This window comes from Oncorhynchus nerka, linkage group LG24 (genome assembly GCF_034236695.1).
Source record: "Oncorhynchus nerka isolate Pitt River linkage group LG24, Oner_Uvic_2.0, whole genome shotgun sequence".
NCBI classification, from domain to species: domain Eukaryota; kingdom Metazoa; phylum Chordata; class Actinopteri; order Salmoniformes; family Salmonidae; genus Oncorhynchus; species Oncorhynchus nerka.
This window is the reverse complement of record NC_088419.1, coordinates 29,427,989-29,450,988: the sequence shown is the minus strand read 5'-3', so window position 1 is coordinate 29,450,988 and position 23,000 is coordinate 29,427,989. Positions and strand designations below refer to the sequence as shown.

The following is a 23,000-nucleotide window of genomic DNA, read 5'->3' as shown; positions in this document are numbered from 1 at the left end:
TTGGCACCTGTCAGAATAGCAGAATCCCAGTCACACATGCACATAGTCAGACACAGATTCCACCATGACAGGCCCGGCGTACATGCATGCTTCAATCCATGCCTGACATGAGCTACGGAGAACAATCAGAAGTTTAGAAGGAAGTGCATTTCAAAGTCTACTGGAAACTTAAAACAATGCCGTAAGTGTACAGAATTCACACCTCACCATCCATTTCATAAAATAAACTCAAATCGAGTCAGCTATTTCTCAACTGTCAGCAATCAAGGATTGTGAACATACGGTTTTTCCTCAAGAGTTTTCAAATATAGTATACAAATATTACAGTAACTCCAATCACTTTCATAACATGATGTTTTACTCTTTATTTTCACTAGTGAGGGCTCTGGCTCTGCTGAAAATGAATAGCAGCCAGGAAAGAAAGACTATTAGCTTTATGTAAGGGAAGAACAAACAGCAAAGGAGGAAAAAATCAGTGTTTTATGAGTCACTATTTCTCACTTCAAAGACATCTTAGAATCAATTACCCTTGTCAAAACAGCAGCCGCTGTGTTCTAGCGTTTCTCCCTCCTGTATTCCACAAACCATGACCTCCATGTTGTGATGCTGAGTAAACACAGCTGAATGCAAAGCAATGCTGCTTTACTTTGATGTTATAAAATACACTGCTCAAAAAAATAAAGGGAACACTTAAACAACACAATGTAACTCCAAGTCAATCACACTTCTGTGAAATCAAACTGTCCACTTAGGAAGAACACTGATTGACAATACATTTTACATGCTGTTGTGCAAATGGAATAGACAACCGGTGGAAATTATAGGCAATTAGCAAGACACCCCCAATAAAGGAGTGGTTCTGCAGGTGGGGACCACAGACCACTTCTTAGTTCCTATGCTTCCTGGCTGATGTTTTGCTGGCGGTGGCGGTGCTTTCACTCTAGTGGTAGCATGAGACGGAGTCTACAACCCACACAAGTGGCTCAGGTAGTGCAGCTCATCCAGGATGGCACATCAATGCGAGCTGTGGCAAGAAGGTTTACTGTGTCTGTCAGCGTAGTGTCCAGAGCATGGAGGCGCTACCAGGAGACAGGCCAGTACATCAGGAGACGTGGAGGAGGCCGTAGGAGGGCAAAACCCAGAAGCAGGACCGCTACCTCCGCCTTTGTGCAAGTAGGAGCAGGAGGAGCACTGCCAGAGCCCTGCAAAATGACCTCCAGCAGGCCACAAATGTGCATGTGTCTGCTCAAACGGTCAGAAACAGACTCCATGAGGGTGGTATGAGGGCCCAACGTCCACAGGTGGGGTTTGTGCTTACAGCCCAACACTGTGCAGGACGTTTTTCATTTGCCAGAGAACACCAAGATTGGCAAATTCGCCACGGCCTCCTCCACGTGCTCTTCACAGATGAAAGCAGGTTCACACTGAGCACATGACAGACGTGACAGTCTGGAGACGCCGTGGAGAACGTTCTGCTGCCTGCAACATCCTCCAGCATGTCCAGTTTGGTGGTGGGTCAGTCATGGTGTGGGGTGGCATTTCTTTGGGGGGCCATACAGCCTTCCATGTGCTCGCCAGAGGTAGCCTGACTGCCTTTACTCTCCGAGATGAGATCCTCAGACCCCTTGTGAGACCATATGCTGGTGCGGTTGGCCCTGGGTTCCTCCTAATGCAAGACAATGCTAGACCTCATGTGGCTGGAGTGCGTCAGCAGTTCCTGCAAGAGGAAGGCATTGATGCTATGGACTGGCCCACCCGTTCCCCAGACCTGAATCCAATTGAGCACATCTGGGACATCATGTCTCGCTCCATCCACCAACGCCACGTTGCACCACAGACTGTCCAGGAGTTGGCGGATGCTTTAGTCCAGGTCTGGGAGATCCCTCAGGAGACCATCCGCCACCTCATCGGGAGCATGCCCAGGCGTTGTAGGGAGGTCATACAGGCACGTGGAGGCCACACACTACTGAGCCTCATTTTGACTTGTTACATCAAAGTTGGATCAGCCTTTAGTGTGGTTTCCACTTTAATTTTGAGTGTGACTCCAAATCCAGACCTCCATGGGTTGCTAAATTTGATTTCCATTGACAATTTTTGTGTGATTTTGTTGTCAGCACATTCAACTATGTAAAGAGTAAAAAGTATTTAATAAGAATATTTCTTTCATTCAGATCTAGGATGTTATTTTAGTGTTCCCTTTATTTTTTGAGCAGTGTATTTATAGTGTAGTTGCAAAGTAGTTAGTAGTTGAAAAGTTGCTGATTAGCTAAAGCTGTCCGTGATAAGATTAGAACTTGCAACCTTTGGGTTGCTAGACGTTCGTGTTACACGCCCGACCAACCACCTTTAATTTTTGCCTTATGTAACCATACCCAACATACCATATCATTCTAAATGGAGTGTCTCAGATTTAAATACAGAATAATACCAAATGCTCAGACTAGGTTGAAACACGTCACTCATGGTCATGCCAAACAATGTTTGGTTTAACAATGAAGAATGGAGCTGGCAAGAGCACAATCAGACCTTGGACCAGGCTACCAAACACCTGCAGAGATGACTTACATCACTGTGGTGTCGTGCGGAGAGAAAAACAAACACTAAACTGTCCCTCTAGATCATTTTGGGGATTTACTGCTCTTCACACCAGTCAGTGTGATGATCACAAGATTTAGACATCTCTAATTGATTCCCAGAGGGTCTGCAGCAGGGGCCAGGGGGATAGTCTCTGGGCCTGTCCAGATCTACACCTCAACAGGCAGTTAGCCCCATTCCTGACCTAGAGAACAGCCCATCACCTCTGTATCGAAGTTGTGTTGAATTGCTTACTTTCCCAGTTACCTCTGATTGTTCGGTTTCACTATGACAATTCACAGTGCATTATCTGTTGAATTGTTTGACACCTCTGAATAACATGGGGTAATGTAAGTGGAAATCTTTATTTTTTTGCCAAAATGTTTGTACAATGCAAGCTTTCCAGCCACTGTCACAGGTTCGATCTGTCTCCACCAGAATTGAATGATTCAAAAACCTTGGGTCTTCTTCCAAATTCTTAGTTACTTCCAACTTTGACAAACTACCAGCTGACCAAAACAGGATATTACCAGTCCCATCCGCCACAAACACAGGGGTTGGGAACAGAACGTGGCTCAATGAGAAATAGTTCATGATAAATGACTCAAATCACAAGTAATCTTCTCAGATGACTGAGTCAGTAATAACGGCAGATCTAGCTGTAAACAAAAATGGCTACAATGGTAATTCAGGCAATTAACTTAAAAACAAAAGTTAAAATCAAATGTAACTTTAAATATCTACTTGTGGAACATAATATCTATGATTACTACCATTAACTTGAATATTTTTTTACTTTAAAAAACAAATTTAGAATATGTACAATGCATTCAGTCACATAAAATGCCACATATTCTAGTTGACATATTGCTGCGATGCTGTTCATCTACAGCTGGGTCCAAAAATACTTGTTTGGGTTTGAGAATGCACAGGATAAAACACCAATGTTGCCAGAAGGCCACCACACTACACAGCATTGTGCAGAATGTCACAGTATAAACTTGGTTAAAATCCTCAAATAAAATAAAAAGGAACATTTAAAAAAATCATGTCATTATTGACACCTTTAAAAAAAAAAGTGTGGTCTTGAATAACTTAAGGTTTGTGATGCTTGAATGGATACTGTCTGTAAGCACCCTTGCAAATTTTAATGGTTTTAAATAAGATTATGTGTATGTATATTTGATAACAGATGGGTTGTCTTCCCTCTGAAACAGTGGCTGTGACGATCACAGGAGCACTAAGCAACACCACCATCCAGAGGACTGGGGAGGAATTTGACAGAACCTGATGTAGCAAAGACAAATAATAGACTTCGGTTATAAAACGCAACCTCGCATAATGCATTTAAAACCGCCCATTTTAAAAAAAAAATTTTACACTCTCAGTTAACACTAGGCTACATATCTCTATATAAAAAAATATATAAATTAAAACCTAAATGCAATTTTGTGACAACGTCGTGATCCTGAGGGAGAACATTATAGTCCTATGTCAACTGTACAGTGGAAAAAAAGAGCATTTAAATCCCATCATTCACAATATACACAAGTAATGTATACCAAAGATATCATTACAAAATACCTCAAAATAAAAGCCAAGAAAATATTGTATACGTCAAATATGGGAGCAAAGAACACTAACACAAACCAAATATGCAATGTTGTTAGGTATCTTTCAGTTAAAAAAATGTATATGTACAAAAATATATACACATCACTTCACTAGATTATGAGGCTTATTTTTTCAAATGTTTCTCTCTAAACAAAGGCATAAACCAAATTCAGCCGGCCAGTGAGTGTTTACCTTCCTAAAACCATGTAACTTCAAAAGAAAGCTGCTCTTGTGGTACTTCCAAGAATCAAGTGTCCCCCTTTCGAAAATTCAAATGTCCTCAAACTAATTTCCAAACAACTTGTTTTTTCTCAGTGAACTCATGCAGCCGTGTGATGAGTCGTAAGCTTGCAGAATTGAAGGGCGTGGCATGGGGGCAGGGGTGGCATAGGCCTCAGTAGACTCTGGGGATGATGCGGTAGCGGACTTCTCGGCAGTAGTCATCCCATGCCGAGCCGTACTTCCTCCTGCACTGGGCCTCGTCTCGGGCCTCCCGGTGAACCAGTAGGATGGATAGGTAGATCACATAGAAGTATGGCAGGATGTGGGTGAACCCTACAGGACGACCACAGACAACACAAAAGGTCAACATACACTACAGCGTCTCATCTTCACACTATACACCCATCAAAACACGTCTAGCTTTACTGGGCTGTTTCTGATGCCTCGTCAGTACAACTCAGAAAAAGATACATACAAAAAACAAAATACCTGGTAACTAACTAGCTGATTAGCCATCACTCACCACAGGGTAGGGACCATGCCAGAGCCATGATAAGGTCACCCAGGTAGTTGGGGTGACGGACTAGCCCCCACAGACCAGATACCAGGAGACTCTTCCCAGTGGCAGTAGGGATAGTCTTCAGATCTGGAAAACAGAGAGATAGTGAGTCCAACAACATGATGGGGACTAACTCCATCCCTTTATCAAGGCAGAGAGCCTGCAAATGGATAATGTTTATACGTGAATAAGATGCACTGGGACTGAGCACTTACGGGATAATGTGGGGTCTGATGGATTTCTTCTGAAAGAGTTTTTCTGTGAGTTTGCTTTACGGAAGATGCTAAATCCAATGACTAACAAATGACAAAGAAAATGTCACTGTTGGTCATACAACAAAAATAATATCACAGATGACATGTAGGACTAATATGAACATAAGCCAATACTAAAGGTCTGAGTACTGAGTCAGTACTACCGACTAACCATTGAGAGTGACGATGCCTACGATCCAGGGCAGAGAGAGGTGATTGGGGTGGTGAACCAGGTAGTAAGCCTGGAGGCTGAAGGTGAAGGGGACCCACATTAAGTCTCCAAATGCCAGCATGAAGCCAAACCCATCATGGGTAATATCCATATAGCTCAGGATGCCCTCCTGGGGAGCAACAATGCACATTAGATTACAACCAAATAAATGGACTAAATACCAAATGGGCAGAAAGAAAAATCAGGTTTTGTACCTCATGCCAGAAGGCATCAAGCACATATAGCAGGTGGAAGCAGTTGACCAGGATCATGGCTGGTGAGGGGTAGTCCAGGTGGTGGAGTTGCATCTCAGCCAGAGCCATGGCAGCGTTGATCACCAGCTGGACAGAACAGATGTCAAAATCTAATCAAATTGTATTGGTCACATACACATATTTAGCAGACGTTACTGCAGGCGTAAAGAAATGCTTGTGTTCCGAGCTCCAACAGTGCAGTAGTATCTAACAATTCACAAATCTAAAAGTAAAGTAATGGAATTAAGATCACAGCTCTGAATAAACACTCTCCTTGAACAGACAGTTAAACAAACTGGCTCAAATGTACAGTAGTATCATTTTAGGATTTACTCAAAGCAGTTTACATTTTCCCACTAGAGGGAGTAATGAACACGATGGGAAACTGAACAGAGTTTATTTTGTTTTTGCCATTTTTATTTCATTTTTTATAAATAAACAGCTTAATCTACATTAAATGTCTCTAGCATACAGCTGAAAAGCACTTTAAATGGAAATATTCAGTACACTACAGTGAAACTTACCCAACCAATCAATCCTGGGCGCAGTTCACAGAAGTATTTGAGATCAAAGCCTTTGATCCGGGGGTTAAGTTCACTTCCCATGAAAAAGTCATAAATAACACTCCCTAGGGAGGTGAGAAGAACAAATTAATCATATTATGTTGACCATTTGTGAGGCATCATCATTCAAATGGGTAGTACAGAAATACAGCGTTCACCTCGAGGATTGGAATGTACTCTCAAGTCAGAATCAATTGAACATTTGATGCCAAGATGGTGGATACTTTACCTAATTCTATTCTATTGCTCTTAACCTTATGCTGGTCCATGTCATAATAGAGCCATTTCATGGAATCATATCACACCCAGATTGTAGAAGTATGTTTACCAGTGACAACTACACACAACCACCCACCCACTCACTCACCAGAGTTTCCTCCAGGGGCCAGCAGGTCCTGGGTTGCCCAGCGAGAGCGGACATACAGGTAGACACTAAGTAGGACAGAGCAGAGCAGGGAAGACACAGCCAGCTGGAGGAAGTGGCTGTGGATGTAGCTGAGGTCTATCTTGTGGTGCACTGCAGCCCCCAGGGCAGCCACCGTCAGCACAAAGGCATAGAGGGCTGGTGGTGGATGAGAGGGAGACATACAGGGTTAATACACAGGAAGTACCTCAACCAAAAGGTATTTCCTACTTACATGTTAATGAAATACATTGGCATAGTGCTTTACTACAGCTATCAAAAGTGCTGGGGGTAACAGACTAGTTCATCTCATTTCTTTGAAAGAAAAAAAAAAAAAAAAGAAGACAAAACACAGAAGAATGCCTCACTGTTCATTCTGTATTTCAGTCTCTCTCCATTCTTCAGGGGCATTCCTTCCACAACCTGGGGACGACAAAAGCACACAGGTTGGACATTCATTCAACCTAACAGGAAATACAGTATCTGAGAGGGTAAATGTAGATAGGACAGGTGACTTTTAGTACAGCATCCCTTTTACTAATGTCTGCCAGACCTAGAGAACGTGATTTCCTGGGAGCCATATGGTGAAAGTTTCATACATTCTGAAAAAGACACGTGTGCTTCAACAGTTTTCAGAAGAAAGATCAGGAGATTATGAAAATAAGAACACAATGTCCCATTCTCTCCTGTAGAGTTCCAGTGTGGATCGTAGCCTACTCCAGCTGACTAATCTAATTTCTCTCCTCTGCTCCGGCTAATGAGCAGAAGTGAGCGCCGGTCATGTGCTCTGTTCAGGTTACAGATGGGAGTCATATGTACTGCCTGTACTCTCAGGGGTGTATTTGCCAGTGTGTGTACAGTCTTCAGAGGGGTGGGAGTAGAAATTCTAAGAATGCAGTCATCTACGGTTCAGTTCTTTTTTTCTCTCCACAATGACTAGAACAGAATTAGGTGATTCTGTTTCGACATGTGTGCCAACAAAGCAGTGAGGTGGGCGATCATGGTACCTTTCCAACAGGCAGCACGTAGAGTAGGGCCTGGAAGAGCAACCAGAGGACCACCATGCCAAACACCTGTAGGTCCCACAGGGAGTCAAGGGCAGGCAGGGGGGGGGAGCTCATCAGGCTAGCATCCTCCTGACTGCAAACCACCATCAGGCCCAACACAGTCGCAGGCAGGAGCAGAGTCATGCAGAACACTCCTGCAAATACAGTGGAAAAGACACTGAGTGACTGGAGCCAAGGGAAGTCAGCCGGGTACTTCAACTGTCTGACTTAGGTTTACCCTGTTACCGGCCCCTCAAGAAATACATTGTCTAAGGATTTACAGACTTGGTCTGGGTACCAGTTTGTTTAGCTATCATTCCACTCCTTGCTACGGTAAACATAGTTGACATACGACACGGCGCGCAAGGAGTGGAATGTTATCCAAACAGAAGGTACCCAGGCTAGTGCAGACAACCACGCTAGTGCAATTTGATTGGCAAAACATTGTGTAGACTAGCACCATTGTTTTCCCCCCTCACTTTATCCAGAACATGACAAGATGGGATAGGCACAGCAACCACATTTCTGTTTCTCACCTAGCCTCCCTCCAAACTCCAGCTCAGTGGTGATGGGGGCTGTGGCTACTGCAGGCTTCTGCTCAACCTCCTCCGTATGCTCAGCTGGCTTGGCATCACCGTCATCCTTCCTGCGTCTCAAGTTGTAGCGGCTCTCTACTACTTTCTTCTCTGGCTCCACCTCTGCAGGCTTCTGGAAGTAGACACACAAGGGACAGGCCGTCTGGTATTTATTTACACAGACATGAACATGTCTAACCAACTGTGACTTGCGCTTATGGGCGAGGTTATCGTAGAATAGACAACGTTTGGTCTAGAGGTCAACCGATTAATCGGAATGGCCGATTAAGTTTTCATAACAAACCAGAATTTTTGGACACCGATTTCTCTTTTTTTTTTTTTAAATACACATTTATTTAATCTTTATTAAACTTGGCAAGTCAGTTAAGAACACATTCTTATTTTCAATGATGGCCTAGGAACGGTGAGTCAACTGCCTCGTTCAGGGGCAGCAGTGTAGCCTAGTGGTCAGAGCGTTGGACTAGTAACCGGAAGGTAGCAAGTTCGAACCCCCTGAGCTGACAAGGTACAAACCTGTCGTTCTGCCCCTGAACAGGCAGATATAATCTGAATGAACATACAAGGCGCGTAAACATTCATTCAAACAGCACTTTCGTGCGTTTTGCCAGCAGCTCTTCGTTGTGCGTCAAGCCTTGCGCTGTTTATGACTTCAAGCCTATCAACTCCCGAGATGAGGCTGGGGTAAGCGAAGTGAAAAGGCTAACTAGTTAGCGCGCGCAAATAGCGTTTCAAACACCACTTGCTCTGCACGGGTAACGCTGCTTCGAGGGTGGCTGTTGTCGTTGTGTTCCTGGTTCGAGCCCAGGGAGGAGAGGGACAGAAGCTATACTGTTACACCTTTTTTTTCTCTCACCTTTATTTAACCAGGTAGGCTAGTTGAGAACAAGTTCTCATTTGCAACTGCGACCTGGCCAAGATAAAGCATAGCAGTGTGAACAGACAAAAACACAGTTACACATGGAGTAAACAATTAACAAGTCAGTAACACAGTAGAAAAAAAAAAGAGTCTATATACATTGTGTGCAAAAGGCATGAGGAGGTAGGCGAATAATTACAATTTTGCAGATTAACACTGGAGTGATAAATGATCAGATGGTCATGTACAGGTAGAGATATTGGTGTGCAAAAGAGCAGAAAAGTAAATAAATAAAAACAGTATGGGGATGAGCTAAGTAAAAATGGGTGGGCTATTTACCGATAGACTATGTACAGCTGCAGCGATCGGTTAGCTGCTCAGATAGCAGATGTTTGAAGTTGGTGAGGGAGATAAAAGTCTCCAACTTCAGCGATTTTTGCAATTCGTTCCAGTCACAGGCAGCAGAGAACTGGAACGAAAGGCGGCCAAATGAGGTGTTGGCTTTAGGGATGATCAGTGAGGTACACCTGCTGGAGCGCGTGCTACGGGTGTGTGTTGCCATCGTGACCAGTGAACTGAGATAAGGCGGAGCTTTACCTAGCATGAACTTGTAGATGACCTGGAGCCAGTGGGTCTGGCGACGAATATGTAGCGAAAGCCAGCCGACTAGAGCATACAGGTCGCAGTGGTGGGTGGTATAAGGTGCTTTAGTGATAAAACGGATGGCACTGTGATAAACTGCATCCAGTTTGCTGAGTAGAGTGTTGGAAGCAATTTTGTAGATGACATCCCCGAAGTCTAGGATCGGTAGGATAGTCAGTTTTACTAGGGTAAGTTTGGCAGCGTGAGTGAAGGAGGCTTTGTTGCGGAATAGAAAGCAGACTCTAGATTTGATTTTCGATTGGAGATGTTTGATATGAGTCTGGAAGGAGAGTTTACAGTCTAGGCAGACACCTAGGTACTTATAGATGTCCACATATTCAAGGTCGGAACCATCCAGGGTGGTGATGCTAGTCAGGCGTGCGGGTGCAGGCAGCGAACGGTTGAAAAGCATGCATTTGGTTTTACTAGCGTTTAAGAGCAGTTGGAGGCCACGGAAGGAGTGTTGTATGGCATTGAAGCTCGTTTGGAGGTTAGATAGCACAGTGTCCAAGGACGGACCGGAAGTATATAGAATGGTGTCGTCTGCGTAGAGGTGGATCAGGGAATCGCCCGCAGCAAGAGCAACATCATTGATATATACAGAGAAAAGAGTCGACCTGAGAATTGACCCCTGTGGCACCCCCATAGAGACTGCCACTGAACTCTGTCTGCAAAGTAGTTGGTGAACCAGGCACGGCAGTCATCAGAAAAACCGAGGCTACTGAGTGTGCCGATAAGAATATGGTGATTGACAGAGTCGAAAGCCTTGGCAAGGTTGATGAAGACTGCTGCACAGTACTGTCTTTTATCGATGGCAGTTATGATATCGTTTAGTACCTTGAGCGTGGCTGAGGTGCACAGCGGAGAAGGTACGGTGGGATTCGAGATGGTCAGTGACCTGTTTGTTGACTTGGCTTTCGAAGACCTTAGATAGGCAGGGCAGGATGGATATAGGTCTGTAACAGTTTGGGTCCAGGGTGTCTCCCCCTTTGAAGAGGGGGATGACTGCGGCAGCTTTCCAATCCTTGGGGATCTCAGACGATATGAAGGAGAGGTTGAACAGGCTGGTAATAGGGGTTGCGACAATGGCGGCGGATAGTTTCAGAAATAGAGGGTCCAGATTGTCAAGCCCAGCTGATTTGTACGGGTCCAGGTTTTACAGCTCTTTCAGAACATCTGCTATCTGGATTTGGGTAAAGGAGAACCTGGAGAGGCTTGGGCGAGTAGCTGCGGGGGGGGGGGGCGGAGCTGTTGGCCGAGGTTGGAGTAGCCAGGCGGAAGGCATGGCCAGCCGTTGAGAAATGCTTGTTGAAGTTTTCGATAATCATGGATTTATCGGTGGTGACCGTGTTACCTAGCCTCAGTGCAGTGGGCAGCTGGGAGGAGGTGCTCTTGTTCTCCATGGACTTCACAGTGTCCCAGAACTTTTTGGAGTTGGAGCTACAGAATGCAAATTTCTGCCTGAAGAAGCTGGCCTTAGCTTTCCTGACTGACTGCGTGTATTGGTTCCTGACTTCCCTGAACAGTTGCATATCGCGGGGACTATTCGATGCTATTGCAGTCCGCCACAGAATGTTTTTGTGCTGGTCGAGGGCAGTCAGGTCTGGAGTGAACCAAGGGCTATATCTGTTCTTAGTTCTGCATTTTTTGAACGGAGCATGCTTATCTAAAATGGTGAGGAAGTTACTTTTAAAGAATGACCAACTGATGGGATGAGGTCAATGTCCTTCCAGGATACCCGGGCCAGGTCGATTAGAAAGGCCCGCTCACAGAAGTGTTTTAGGGAGCGTTTGACAGTGATGAGGGGTGGTCGTTTGACTGCGGCTCCGTAGCGGATACAGGCAATGATCGCTGAGATCCTGGTTGAAGACAGCGGAGGTGTATTTGGAGGGCCAGTTGGTCAGGATGACGTCTATGAGGGTGCCCTTGTTTACAGATTTAAGGTTGTACCTGGTGGGTTCCTTGATGATTGAGGGCATCTAGCTTAGATTGTAGGACTGCCGGGGTGTTAAGCATATCCAAGTTTAGGTCACCTAACAGAACAAACTCTGAAGCTAGATGGGGGGCGATCAATTCACAAATGGTGTCCAGGGCACAGCTGGGAGCTGAGGGGGGTCGGTAGCAGGCGGCAACAGTGAAAGACTTATTTCTGGAGAGAGTAATTTTTAAAATTAGTAGTTCGAACTGTTTGGGTATGGACCTGAAAAGTATGACAGAACTTTGCAGGCTAACTCCTCCCCCTTTGGCAGTTCTATCTTGACAGAAAATGTATAGTTGGGTATGGAAATCTCTGAATTTTTGGTGGCCTTCCTGAGCCAGGATTCAGACACGACAAGGACATCAGGGTTAGCGGAGTGTGCTAAAGCAGTGAGTAAAACAAACTTAGGGAGGAGTCTTCTGATGTTGACATGCATGAAACCAAGGCTTTTTCGATCACAGAAGTCAACAAATGAGGGTGCCTGGGGACATGCAGGGCCTGGGTTTACCTCCACATCACCCGCGGAACAGAGGAGGAGTAGTAGTATGAGCGTGCGGCTAAAGGCTATCAAAACTGGTCGCCTAGAGCGTTGGGGACAGAGAATAAAAGGAGCAGACTTCTGGGCATGGTAGATTATATTCAGGGCATAATGCGCAGACAGGGGTATGGTGGGGTGCGGGTACAGCGGAGGTAAGCCCAGGCACTGGGTGATGATGAGAGAGGTATCTCTGGACATGCTGGTTGTAATGGGTGAGGTCGCCGCATGTGTGGGAGATGGGACAAAGGAGGTATCAGGGGTATGAAGAGTGGAACTAGGGCCTCCATTGTAAACTAAAACAATGATAACTAACCTGAACAACAGTATATAAGGCATATTGATATTTGAGAGAGACATACAGCAAGGCATAAAGTAATCGCAGGTCTTGATTGGGAGAGCTTGCTAAAACAACAGATGAGACAACAACAGCTAGTCACCTAACACAACAACAGCAGGTAAAATGGCGATGACTAGGCAGAGAGGGTCGGATTAACTACACACAGAGCCTGAGTGCGGCTGGGGCCGACAGATAAAACATAAACAAGCAGAATGGAGTACCGTGATTAATGGACAGTCCAGCATGCATCAGCTATGTAGCCAAGTGATCAGTGTCCAGGGGGCAGCGGTGGATGGGGCAGGGAAGCTAGACTGGCGAGTATTATCCAGGTTTTAAAAAACTGGCTGGCTGTGCAGAAGGTAAAAGCCGCTAGCAGTGGCTAACAATGACTAAATAGCTTGTAGCTAGTTAGCTCCTGGAGGTTCTTGAATGTGTTCTAAAAATTTAAAATAATAGCGATTCCGTATCACATTGGGTGAGGCAGGTTACCGGAAGGTATAATCGAATTAAAAATCGAAAAGAGATTGAAAGTAAATATGGGTCCAGTGAGTGGTTGGGATGCGGCGATTCAGACAGTTAGCAGGCCTGTGCTAACAAGCTAACAGTTAGTAGGCCGGGGCTAAACAAGGTAGCAGTTAGCGGACCGGGGCTAAACAAGCTAGCAGTTAGCAGGCCGAATTAGCAAGCAAGGAGATAGCAAGGGCTAGAAAGTTAGCCTTTGGGGGACGTCACGATGGGGTGAGTCTGTTTATGCCTCTTCATGCGGTGACATCGATAGACCGGTCGTGGGTCCGGATATTGTAGCCCAGGAGTATGCTTCAGTGGTAGCACAGGAGCTCTGGCCGGGCTAGCTTCAAGCTAAGTGGATGGAAACGCTAGCCGGGAGTAATCATCCGGGGTTGCGGTTAGCTAGTTGTGAAGATCCAGCTGAAAATGTTCCGTTTGCGGTGGGAATCCGGGGATAAAAAAATAATAGGTCCGTTATGCTCTGGTTAGAGTCGCGTTGTTCGAACTGGCGAGAGCTTTCCGAGCTAAAGGGTAGCTGGTTTGCTGGTAGTTAGCTGGCTAACTTCAGTTGAAGGGTTCCGGATCCGAAGTAAATATAAATACTTTAGAAAAAAAAAAAGCAGATCCGCGCTACATTGGGTGAGGCGGGTTGCAGGAGAGTATTTAGAAGTTGAGGTTTAGCAAAATGTTTTAAAAGATATGCGAAGAAAAATATGTTTAAAAAAACGATATATACAAGGGGACACGACACATCGTCTGACTGCTACGCCATCTTGGATACACTGGCAATACTAAAGTGCCTGTAAGAACATCCAATAGTCAAAGGTTAATGAAATACAAATGGTATAGAGGGAAATAGTCCTATAATAACTACAACCTAAAACTTCTTACCTGGGAATATTGGAGACTCATGTTAAAAGGAACCACCAGCTTTCATATGTTCTCATGTTCTGAGCAAGGAACTTAAACTTTAGCTTTCTTACATGGCACATATTGCACTTTTACTTTCTTCTCCAACACTTTGTTTTTGCATTATTTAACCTCTTACTCCTACCCCCTACTTTTTCGAACATTCTGTTAAAAATCGCGCAACATTTAGCGCCCTGCTACTCATGCCAGGAATATAGTATATGCATATGATTAGTATGTGTGGATAGAAAACACTCAGACGTTTATAAAACTGGTTAAATCACGGCTGTGACTATAACAGAACATGCGTTTCATTGAAAAGCGCAGGAAATCTGATCACTGAAAATGGGAAAATATATCCATGCGCCACTTGAACATATTATTAAATGGGGCCGAGGTTGCAATACCTACAGCTTCCACACGATGTCAACAGTCTTGTCATTTGCCTAGGATTTGTTTCTTGGTCAAACGGACACGAGGCAGCGCATTTCTTCCAGTCTCCGACCGGATATTTTGGTTGAGATTTACCCGGACATTATTTCAAGACGTACAGCTATAGAATATACATCGCCTCGTGATCAATTTGATCGATAATTAACATTTACTAATACCTAAAGTTGCATTACAAAAGTATTTCGAAGTGTTTTGTGAAAGTTTATCGGCAACTTTTTTATTAAAAAAAAAATGACGTTGCGTTATAAAACGCTATTTTTTTCCTTGATCGCACAGTCTTCATAGATCGATATCTAGGCTATATATGGACCGATTTAATCGAAAAAAAGACCCAATAGTGATGTTTATGTGACATCTAGGAGTGCCAACAAAGAAGATTGTCAAAGGTCATGAATGTTTTATATTTTATTTGTGCGTTTTGTTTGTTTACGTCCCCTGCGGGTCTTTTGGGGTGTTACATGCTATCAGATAATAGCTTCTCATGCTTTCGCCGAAAAGCATTTTAAAAATCTGACTTGTTGGCCGGATTCACAACGAGTGTAGCTTTAATTCAGTACCCTGCATGTGTATTTTACTGAACGTTTGAGTTTTAACGAGTGCTATTAGCATTTAGCGTAGCGCATTTGCATTTCCAGATGTCTAGATGGGACGCCTGCGTGTCGGGTGGAGGTAAGAGGGTTAAACCAAGTTGAACATGTTTCATTATTTATTTGAGGCTAAATTGATTTTATTGGTATATTATATTAAGTTAAAATAAGTGTTCATTCAGTATTGTTGTAATTGTCATTATTACAAATAAATCAATAATAAAAAATATATTAATAATAAAACGTCCGATTAATCGGTATTGAAAAATCATAATTGGTCGACGTCTAGTTTGGTCTCACACAGCTGGAGAGATTAAAGTGTATTTCAGAGTCTACAGACACTATAGACTGGCGTCTCGTTGTGACACATAGCCCGAACACGCACCTCCCCAATATTAAACAACCAACATAGCCTTTATTCATTTGAATGTATTGACGGTTGGAGAAACTTCTTGAGCCGTGCTCAGAATTCAGAAAGTACGAAAGCCAGCGGTGAAATATTCTACAACACTGCTGCGTGTACACGTCCATGTTTTGGTTGATAGCCGCTGAAGAGGGCAGGTGGCAGGCACAGCATGAATGCCTGAGTCTAAAGTAAGGAGCTTGTGAATTTAATGTAGCCTACAGGCCTTGCAGTTACACAGGTCAGACAAACATGGGGAAAATACTACAGCAAAATAAACAGTAAGACTTTAATAAAAAGGTGCAATGTCTCACTATACAGGCCCAAATCTATGATACAAAGCCAGTGAATTCAGTGACAGGCAGACACTATGAGCGTTCCGGTCATGCCCATCCATTCTATTTGTCAAACAAATTAGCCTTAGATGTGCATCTGCTATTAAAGGGAAAAGTGAACACTTATCTTGTTATAGCAGGAAATACCATAAACCATTGTTTGGTTTTACTACTAAGTTGGCATTGTTACATGGCCACGGGCATACTGATAGCCAAAGTCTTGGTATTTGTTTAACGTAAACTAGTCCTCATAACGTGCAATGAGAGCCTCTGAGGAGAGCAGAGAAAACAGGCAGCACATGTTCAGGCAGTTAACCCACTGTTCCTAGGCCGTCATTGAAAATAAGAATTTGTTCTTAACTGACTTGCCTAGTTAAATAAAGGTTAAATGTGACTGACTGATGGAACATTAGCAAGACGCTAAGTGGTGTGCGTGTGTAGCTCAGTCAGGCTGACTCCCCCATACAGTCCTCCCAACACACAGGAGGTACAACATGCATGCATCATAACATTCCTACAAGCAGTACAGCTAGGGAGAGTTTCATTGCCTAATGCCATGACTTTGGTTCCTCTTACTTACAGCCCAACACAAACTTTTACATTTGTGATTATGATAATTATGGATGGAGAGAGAAAAAAATATTCCTGAAGTACATATCTAGAAGTCTCACCTCGTTGACTTTGTTAGCAGTATCATTCTCCTCTGTCATTTCATGCTTATTGTTGATATTGTTCTCAATTGGCTTTGCCTGTGGTAAATTAAAAATGGAGTGAAGGAAGCAAAAACATCAACATGCAGAAAAGGGAATGTGATGACCAACAAAAGATGGACCCACTGAATTAACACTAAGCGGTTAATTCACACTACGCTAAAAAAAATGGGTTAATTACACCATTGGTTGCTAATGCTTGATCTATTAAATATTGCCATCTCTGAGGCCATACATTTTACAGTACATCCTGAATACACAAACTCAGGCAACAAACAAACACCAGTAGAGCAATATTTCAAAACAAAAAGACATTCTAAATCCCAGCAGTGAGTGTGACATCACATGCTCCTCACCACAGGAACGAGTCTGACCTCCAGCACTTCTTTCAGTTTGGGCTCCTTGCGTGCGTTGTGGGTCTCCGCGATGGAGGTGCCGCTGACAGTGCGTGACGAGGAGCGCCTGGTGGTCCTGGCTGGGCTACGGGAGCGACTGCGCCGCCGCGACGGGGAGCGTGAACGAGAACGAGAGCGACGGCTTGGTTTGAACCCAGTGGGATTCTGGAATAACACAAGTTACAGCATTTAGCAAGGTTACAACTTGTTATTACATACAGTGCCTTGCGAAAGTATTCGGCCCCCTTGAACTTTGCGACCTTTTGCCACATTTCAGGCTTCAAACATAAAGATATAAAACTGTATTTTTTTGTGAAGAATCAACAACAAGTGGGACACAATCATGAAGTGGAACGACATTTATTGGATATTTCAAACTTTTTTAACAAATCAAAAACTGAAAAATTGGGCGTGCAAAATTATTCAGCCCCTTTACTTTCAGTGCAGCAAACTCTCTCCAGAAGTTCAGTGAGGATCTCTGAATGATCCAATGTTGACCTAAATGACTAATGATGATAAATACAATTCACCTGTGTGTAATCAAGTCTCCGTATAAATGCACCTGCACTGTGATAGTCTCAGAGGTCCATTAAAAGCGCAGAGAGCATCATGAAGAACAAGGAACACACCAGGCAGGTCCGAGATACTGTTGTGAAGAAGTTTAAAGCCGGATTTGGATACAAAAAGATTTCCTAAGCTTTAAACATCCCAAGGAGCACTGTGCAAGCGATAATATTGAAATGGAAGGAGTATCAGACCACTGCAAATCTACCAAGACCTGGCCGTCCCTCTAAACTTTCAGCTTATACAAGGAGAAGACTGATCAGAGATGCAGCCAAGAGGCCCATGATCACTCTGGATGAACTGCGGAGATCTACAGCTGAGGTGGGACACACTGTCCATAGGACAACAATCAGTGGTATATTGCATAAATCTGGCCTTTATGGAAGAGTGGCAAGAAGAAAGCCATTTCTTAAAAGATATCCATAAAAAGTGTTGTTTAAAGTTTGCCACAAGCCACCTGGGAGACACACCAAACATGTGGAAGAAGGTGCTCTGGTCAGATGAAACCAAAATTGAACTTTTTGGCAACAATGCAAAACGTTATGTTTGGCGTAAAAGCAACACAGCTCATCACCCTGAACACACCATCCCCACTGTCAAACATGGTGGTGGCAGCATCATGGTTTGGGCCTGCTTTTCTTCAGCAGGGATAGGGAAAATGGTTAAAATTGATGGGAAGATGGATGGAGCCAAATACAGGACCATTCTGGAAGAAAACCTGATGGAGTCTGCAAAAGACCTGAGACTGGGACGGAGATTTGTCTTCCAACAAGACAATGATCCAAAACATAAAGCAAAATCTACAATGGAATGGTTCAAAAATAAACATATCGAGGTGTTAGAATGGCCAAGTCAAAGTCCAGACCTGAATCCAATCGAGAAGCCGTGGAAAGATCTGAAAACTGCTGTTCACAAATGCTCTCCATCCAACCTCACTGAGCTCGAGCTGTTTTGCAAGGAGGAATGGGGAAAAAATTAAGTCTCTCGATGTGCAAAACTGATAGAGACATACCCCAAGCGACTTACAGCTGTAATCGCAGCAAAGGGTGGCGCTACAAAGTATTAACTTAAGGGGGCTTAATAATTTTGCACGCCCAATTTTTCAGTTTTTGATTTTTTTTTGTGTGGAAATATACAATAAATGTCGTTCCACTTCATGATTGTGTCCCACTTGTTGTTGATTCTTCACAAAAAAATACAGTTTTATATCTTTATGTTTGAAGCCTGAAATGTGGCAAAAGTTCGCAAAGTTCAAGGGGGCCGAATACTTTCGCAAGGCACTGTAGCTATTACATAAGTGAATTGTAAAAGGCAGTGACAATGGAGAAATCAACTTATCATAAAAGGCTCATAAAATTTGATTATATACTATATAATAATAATATAAGCTCAAAATATCTTAACATTCTCATGGTATAAAAACACCATCCAAAGAGAAGTCACATTATGTGACATTTATATTCATCTGGGTCACGTCTTCAGTGACATGGAGATAGATTGTGCTACTACCTTCATGTCAGCCTCTCTGAGCTCCAGTTCGGTGCCGTCCTTGTAGATAACAGTGTAGAGCTGATTCTTGGCATCGTAGCTCAGTACCTTGACCTCGTAGAACAGGCTGCTGCCGGGCCAGCGGCCCATTACTGTGTCCCCACTCTGAAACTTGATACTTGGCATCCTCGTTTACCTGACAGAAAGCGAGAGAGAACAAGTAAAAAAAATATATATATAAAAAAACAGGGGAAATACAAGAGGATTTCGAACCTTTGAATTAAGGCCGAAAATATTATTTCAGTGTTAAGACATGCTGCTTCTGTTTTCTCTTTCACTTTAGCCCGACAAATTCAACAAAGGTGGCAAATTATAAGTAGGCCTATCACGTTAGATAAACTTTTTCAAATGAATCAGGTGTGCATACCAAAACCATCTACGATGGGGGAGAAACGCTCTTTCCCCAATCACGCGCTCCAGTGCCTCTACTTGACTTTGGCGTGAGCGGATTAGGCTAGATGAGACATTTACAGTGCGCATTAAGAAAATGTAAAGGGGGACAGACACGTGTAACGCTTGACACAATGGAGCAGTGAGGTCAGCGGTATGGAAGGGGCTGCGGAGCTCACAGAAGTGCTGACGTGCACATCCCAACTAGGTTTAACTCTGTAAATCCAGTTTAAAATCGACATTGCCACTCCAGCCCCCTTTGTCACTCTTTCAATAGCCTTTGTACACTGGATTTGAGTAACGGTCAGGTAACATCAAAAAATGCGTTTTAGAAGTTTGACAGACATTGGAAGTTGTGCTTCTATCAAACTGTCAATACACATTACACACACACTTTGAAAACCTAGATCCTCATCAAAGCAGATATTATTTAAATAGAGGGAAACAGAGGTGAAATGCCTGACATGTATTCCCAACTACTGCCCAAGCTCACTGGAATTCCACAGCTCTTGTCCTTGTAATGACCACGATCAACTACTCAGCACTGGCCTGGGTCATATTTGTCATCTAGTATAAGTCAAATCGGGACACCACAGCTGCTGAAATGTTTTAGAAAAATAATAAATACGTTAAAAAGTATCCTTTTCCTAATGGCCCACAGATTATAAATAGAAGCAGTGAGCCAGCCCACTAATGTAGTAAAGCACATTCCATAACATCTCCATTAATGAATACCAACACTGACACACCAAAAGGCTCTGTGATGGTGTCCTGGCGTCCCTGGTGAATTCCATATGGTTAAAGGTATAGCTAAACGATGCGGACAGTGTTCCCTACTCCAGGAATGATGAAAGTATGCGCGGTATGATGTGGGTGGAGCTTTGAAAGTTAGCCCATACCTTGTGTGTCATACCTCGGGCACACAGCCTTTTAAATACAACACCCAAAAGTAAAATAGTTTCAATTAATAGATCAAAATACTCTAATGAGAGTTTGTAATTGGTTTTATAGAAAGTAGCTAGCTACTTTCCTTGATGTGACTGAATGATGGATGTTACGCACAAGTCAGTGTTGAACACATTCCCATAGAATTAGACGTTTAAAGTTACTTTAGAAAAACATCTGTGGATGTTTGGTCGGAAATATAGTTGGTCAGAAAAACAAAGTGAGCAACAAAAAACTAACGTTATCTACAAAAAAAGCTAGCTAGTTACATTAGATTGAATTAGAAGAGCAATCAGAACGGTGTAGTGAAGCCAACTTTGGCGGTTAGCCAACGTCAACTATCAAAATGGGCAACCCAAAATATGATTCAATGTGCAAAAGGTAACCTTAGAATCGTGGAAAAGATTGTTCGAATGTATCTGCTCCTTTAATGACCATAGCTCCAAGTGACAGCGGGATGGAGGGAAAACGTCATGAATTCAAACTTTTGTTAGTAATTGTTGACCTAACTAGCTAGCTAGTGGCAGGCGAACTAAACTCGGCGACCAAGTACATCACTGATGTCGTCAACGGTCGGTCATTGGAATAGGTCAACTAACATAAGATACCCATGTTCCAGGGCATGTTTACGTTTTTGCCACTGTAAACACTGCACCGTCGCATAAATTAGTGTAAAATAGTTGAATGAGTAGAGGCAAAACTAATAGTTAGCCACTAATAAAAAATAAGTTGTTAGCTAGATAACTAAATATGCTCAGCTGTAGCTAACTTTAGCTAGCTGACCCCACGCAACCCCAAAACACACTCAAGAAAACCCGTTAGCTAGCGGCCAAGTTCTCAACAAAGACATTTAAAACGTTACCACATTTATGCACAATAAATGGTAAATATGCATCAACGCAACGCTATTACCTTTAGATAACACGTACGAATCCAATCCAGGAAAATGAGATATGTATCTTGATAAAAACGTGGAACAAAAAAATAGCTAGCTATATTTGTAAAAATCCGTAGCTGAATGTAGAGCGTTCTCCCTCCCTCTATCCGCGATGCCCACCAGTCTATGATGGCGCGAAGCTCGCTGATTGGCTACAATGCTTTTCTTTTAAAATGATCAAATGTTCTGATTGGTCGATAGAGGATTTTAACAGAGTGCGGATTGGTTGTAACCGGTTTGTCCTTACCACTTTCTTTGTTGACGGTGTCAGATTTCTAGCCTTGCCAGTTACTTCAGTGATTCCAACTCCGTGTATTTGGTGTTATGTGCCATAAGATTTCTACAAGCGTCAGACAAAATGGAGGAAATATTTTTTTGTAATTCTATGAAAGATAATCTTTGTTTTAGTAAAAATGGAAGTTAGTATTTAAACGGATTATTAATTACATCAGCATTATTGATGCATGGAAAATGCTATATCATACAAACCCTTTCTTGATTTGATTATGTAGTAAATTGTAGAGCATTTACAACAATTAGTTAATAAACTGATTAAAGTTGGTCATAAAAGGTTATTTAAAATTGTATTAAACTTAACGAAAATATCAACAATTGAAATCCAGAAATCTGTAAATAAATGCATCATGTATTAACTTATTACTGCCCGTTAATTACACTAATGGAAAAAACGGTTAGACAGCACAGTTCAACACATTTTTCCACTTTCTAAAGTGCTCATGCATCCTAGACGTCATTAGATATTGAATCTAATTGTGAATTAATCTGACTGAAGCTGAAAACAGTGCAGAACCAGTGACACTATCTACCAAATGTCAGGTATATATTAGATGTTCACAACATCTGGTTGCAGGAGTTGCTTTCAACATTACAAACCAGCTGTAACATGGTGCTATGCCATCCCCTTTATGAAGCTCTGATTTATCGTCAACACATTGGGCTAACTGACCTCACATTCAATTGCACAATGTAGGATGTTGCTTTATATGCTTAGAGATAGATTACAAAACTACATTCAAGGAGTCTGAGATATTGCGAATAAATAATCAAAACATAGGATTATGAAAGATGATGAAACACATCTTCTCTCAGCAGTCAGTTATAACTGTGAATGTAAAGTCAAAACAGATGTCACAATTCAAAGTTCACAGTCATTTCATGACTACGGAAGGAAACCCCAAAATATTTTGAAAATTCAAACAAACTCTACAGTCCAATTACAGCGTTTTCTCCGCCCGCTCTCTGAGGTCATGAAGCCAAACAGCCGCTTAGTCGATCTTCCTGTCTTACAGCAGTTTCCGCCCCTGCAGAGCCTTCTCTCTACTCCGGTACAGATGAACTGCAAATGGACTGGCATTCTCAGACCCTCCTCCAGGAAACGTCTTTCTACTGTTCATTATGTTGCAAACAACTGCACAGTAGTTGACTCCCACTGTGAGATCTTGTCACCCCTGTAAAAAGAAGCTGCAAGACCAGAAGCAGATGATTGGCCTCATTTTGCAATGGACATAGTTGCTGTCTGAACCCAAGCCTGTGTGGGGGGGTGGGGGGTAAAAATAGCTTGGGCAACAGTCTTGAGAGATTTCTCTGCTTCATTTTCAGTTAGTCCTGCCTCTTCCTGTTCGCCTCAGCTAACCTGTGTCTGTAGAAGA

General features: G+C 43.0%; 1 protein-coding gene across 3 annotated transcripts; it reads right to left on the bottom strand.

Moving 5' to 3' along the window:
* Positions 1 to 2,920: 2,920 nt before the first annotated feature.
* On the bottom strand, positions 2,921 to 22,785 carry lbr (lamin B receptor). Of its 3 annotated transcripts, none has more exons than XM_029631468.2 (14): positions 22,570 to 22,785; positions 19,020 to 19,194; positions 16,908 to 17,111; positions 16,513 to 16,590; positions 8,237 to 8,408; positions 7,662 to 7,855; positions 7,023 to 7,077; positions 6,619 to 6,813; positions 6,213 to 6,316; positions 5,650 to 5,775; positions 5,396 to 5,564; positions 5,185 to 5,265; positions 4,934 to 5,056; positions 2,921 to 4,743 (listed from the first exon to the last, which is right to left on the bottom strand). In XM_029631468.2, exons 2-14 carry the CDS (start codon positions 19,182 to 19,184, stop codon positions 4,583 to 4,585), a joined length of 1,827 nt encoding a protein of 608 aa, XP_029487328.1. In that variant the 5' UTR covers positions 19,185 to 19,194; positions 22,570 to 22,785; the 3' UTR covers positions 2,921 to 4,582. The 3 variants fall into 3 exon arrangements, with proteins under 3 accessions (XP_029487328.1, XP_029487327.1, XP_029487329.1); XM_029631467.2 differs by lacking the exon at positions 22,570 to 22,785 and adding an exon at positions 21,306 to 21,459; XM_029631469.2 differs by lacking the exon at positions 22,570 to 22,785 and adding an exon at positions 21,306 to 21,459 and having other exon boundaries at positions 16,926 to 17,111.
* Positions 22,786 to 23,000: the final 215 nt, after the last annotated feature.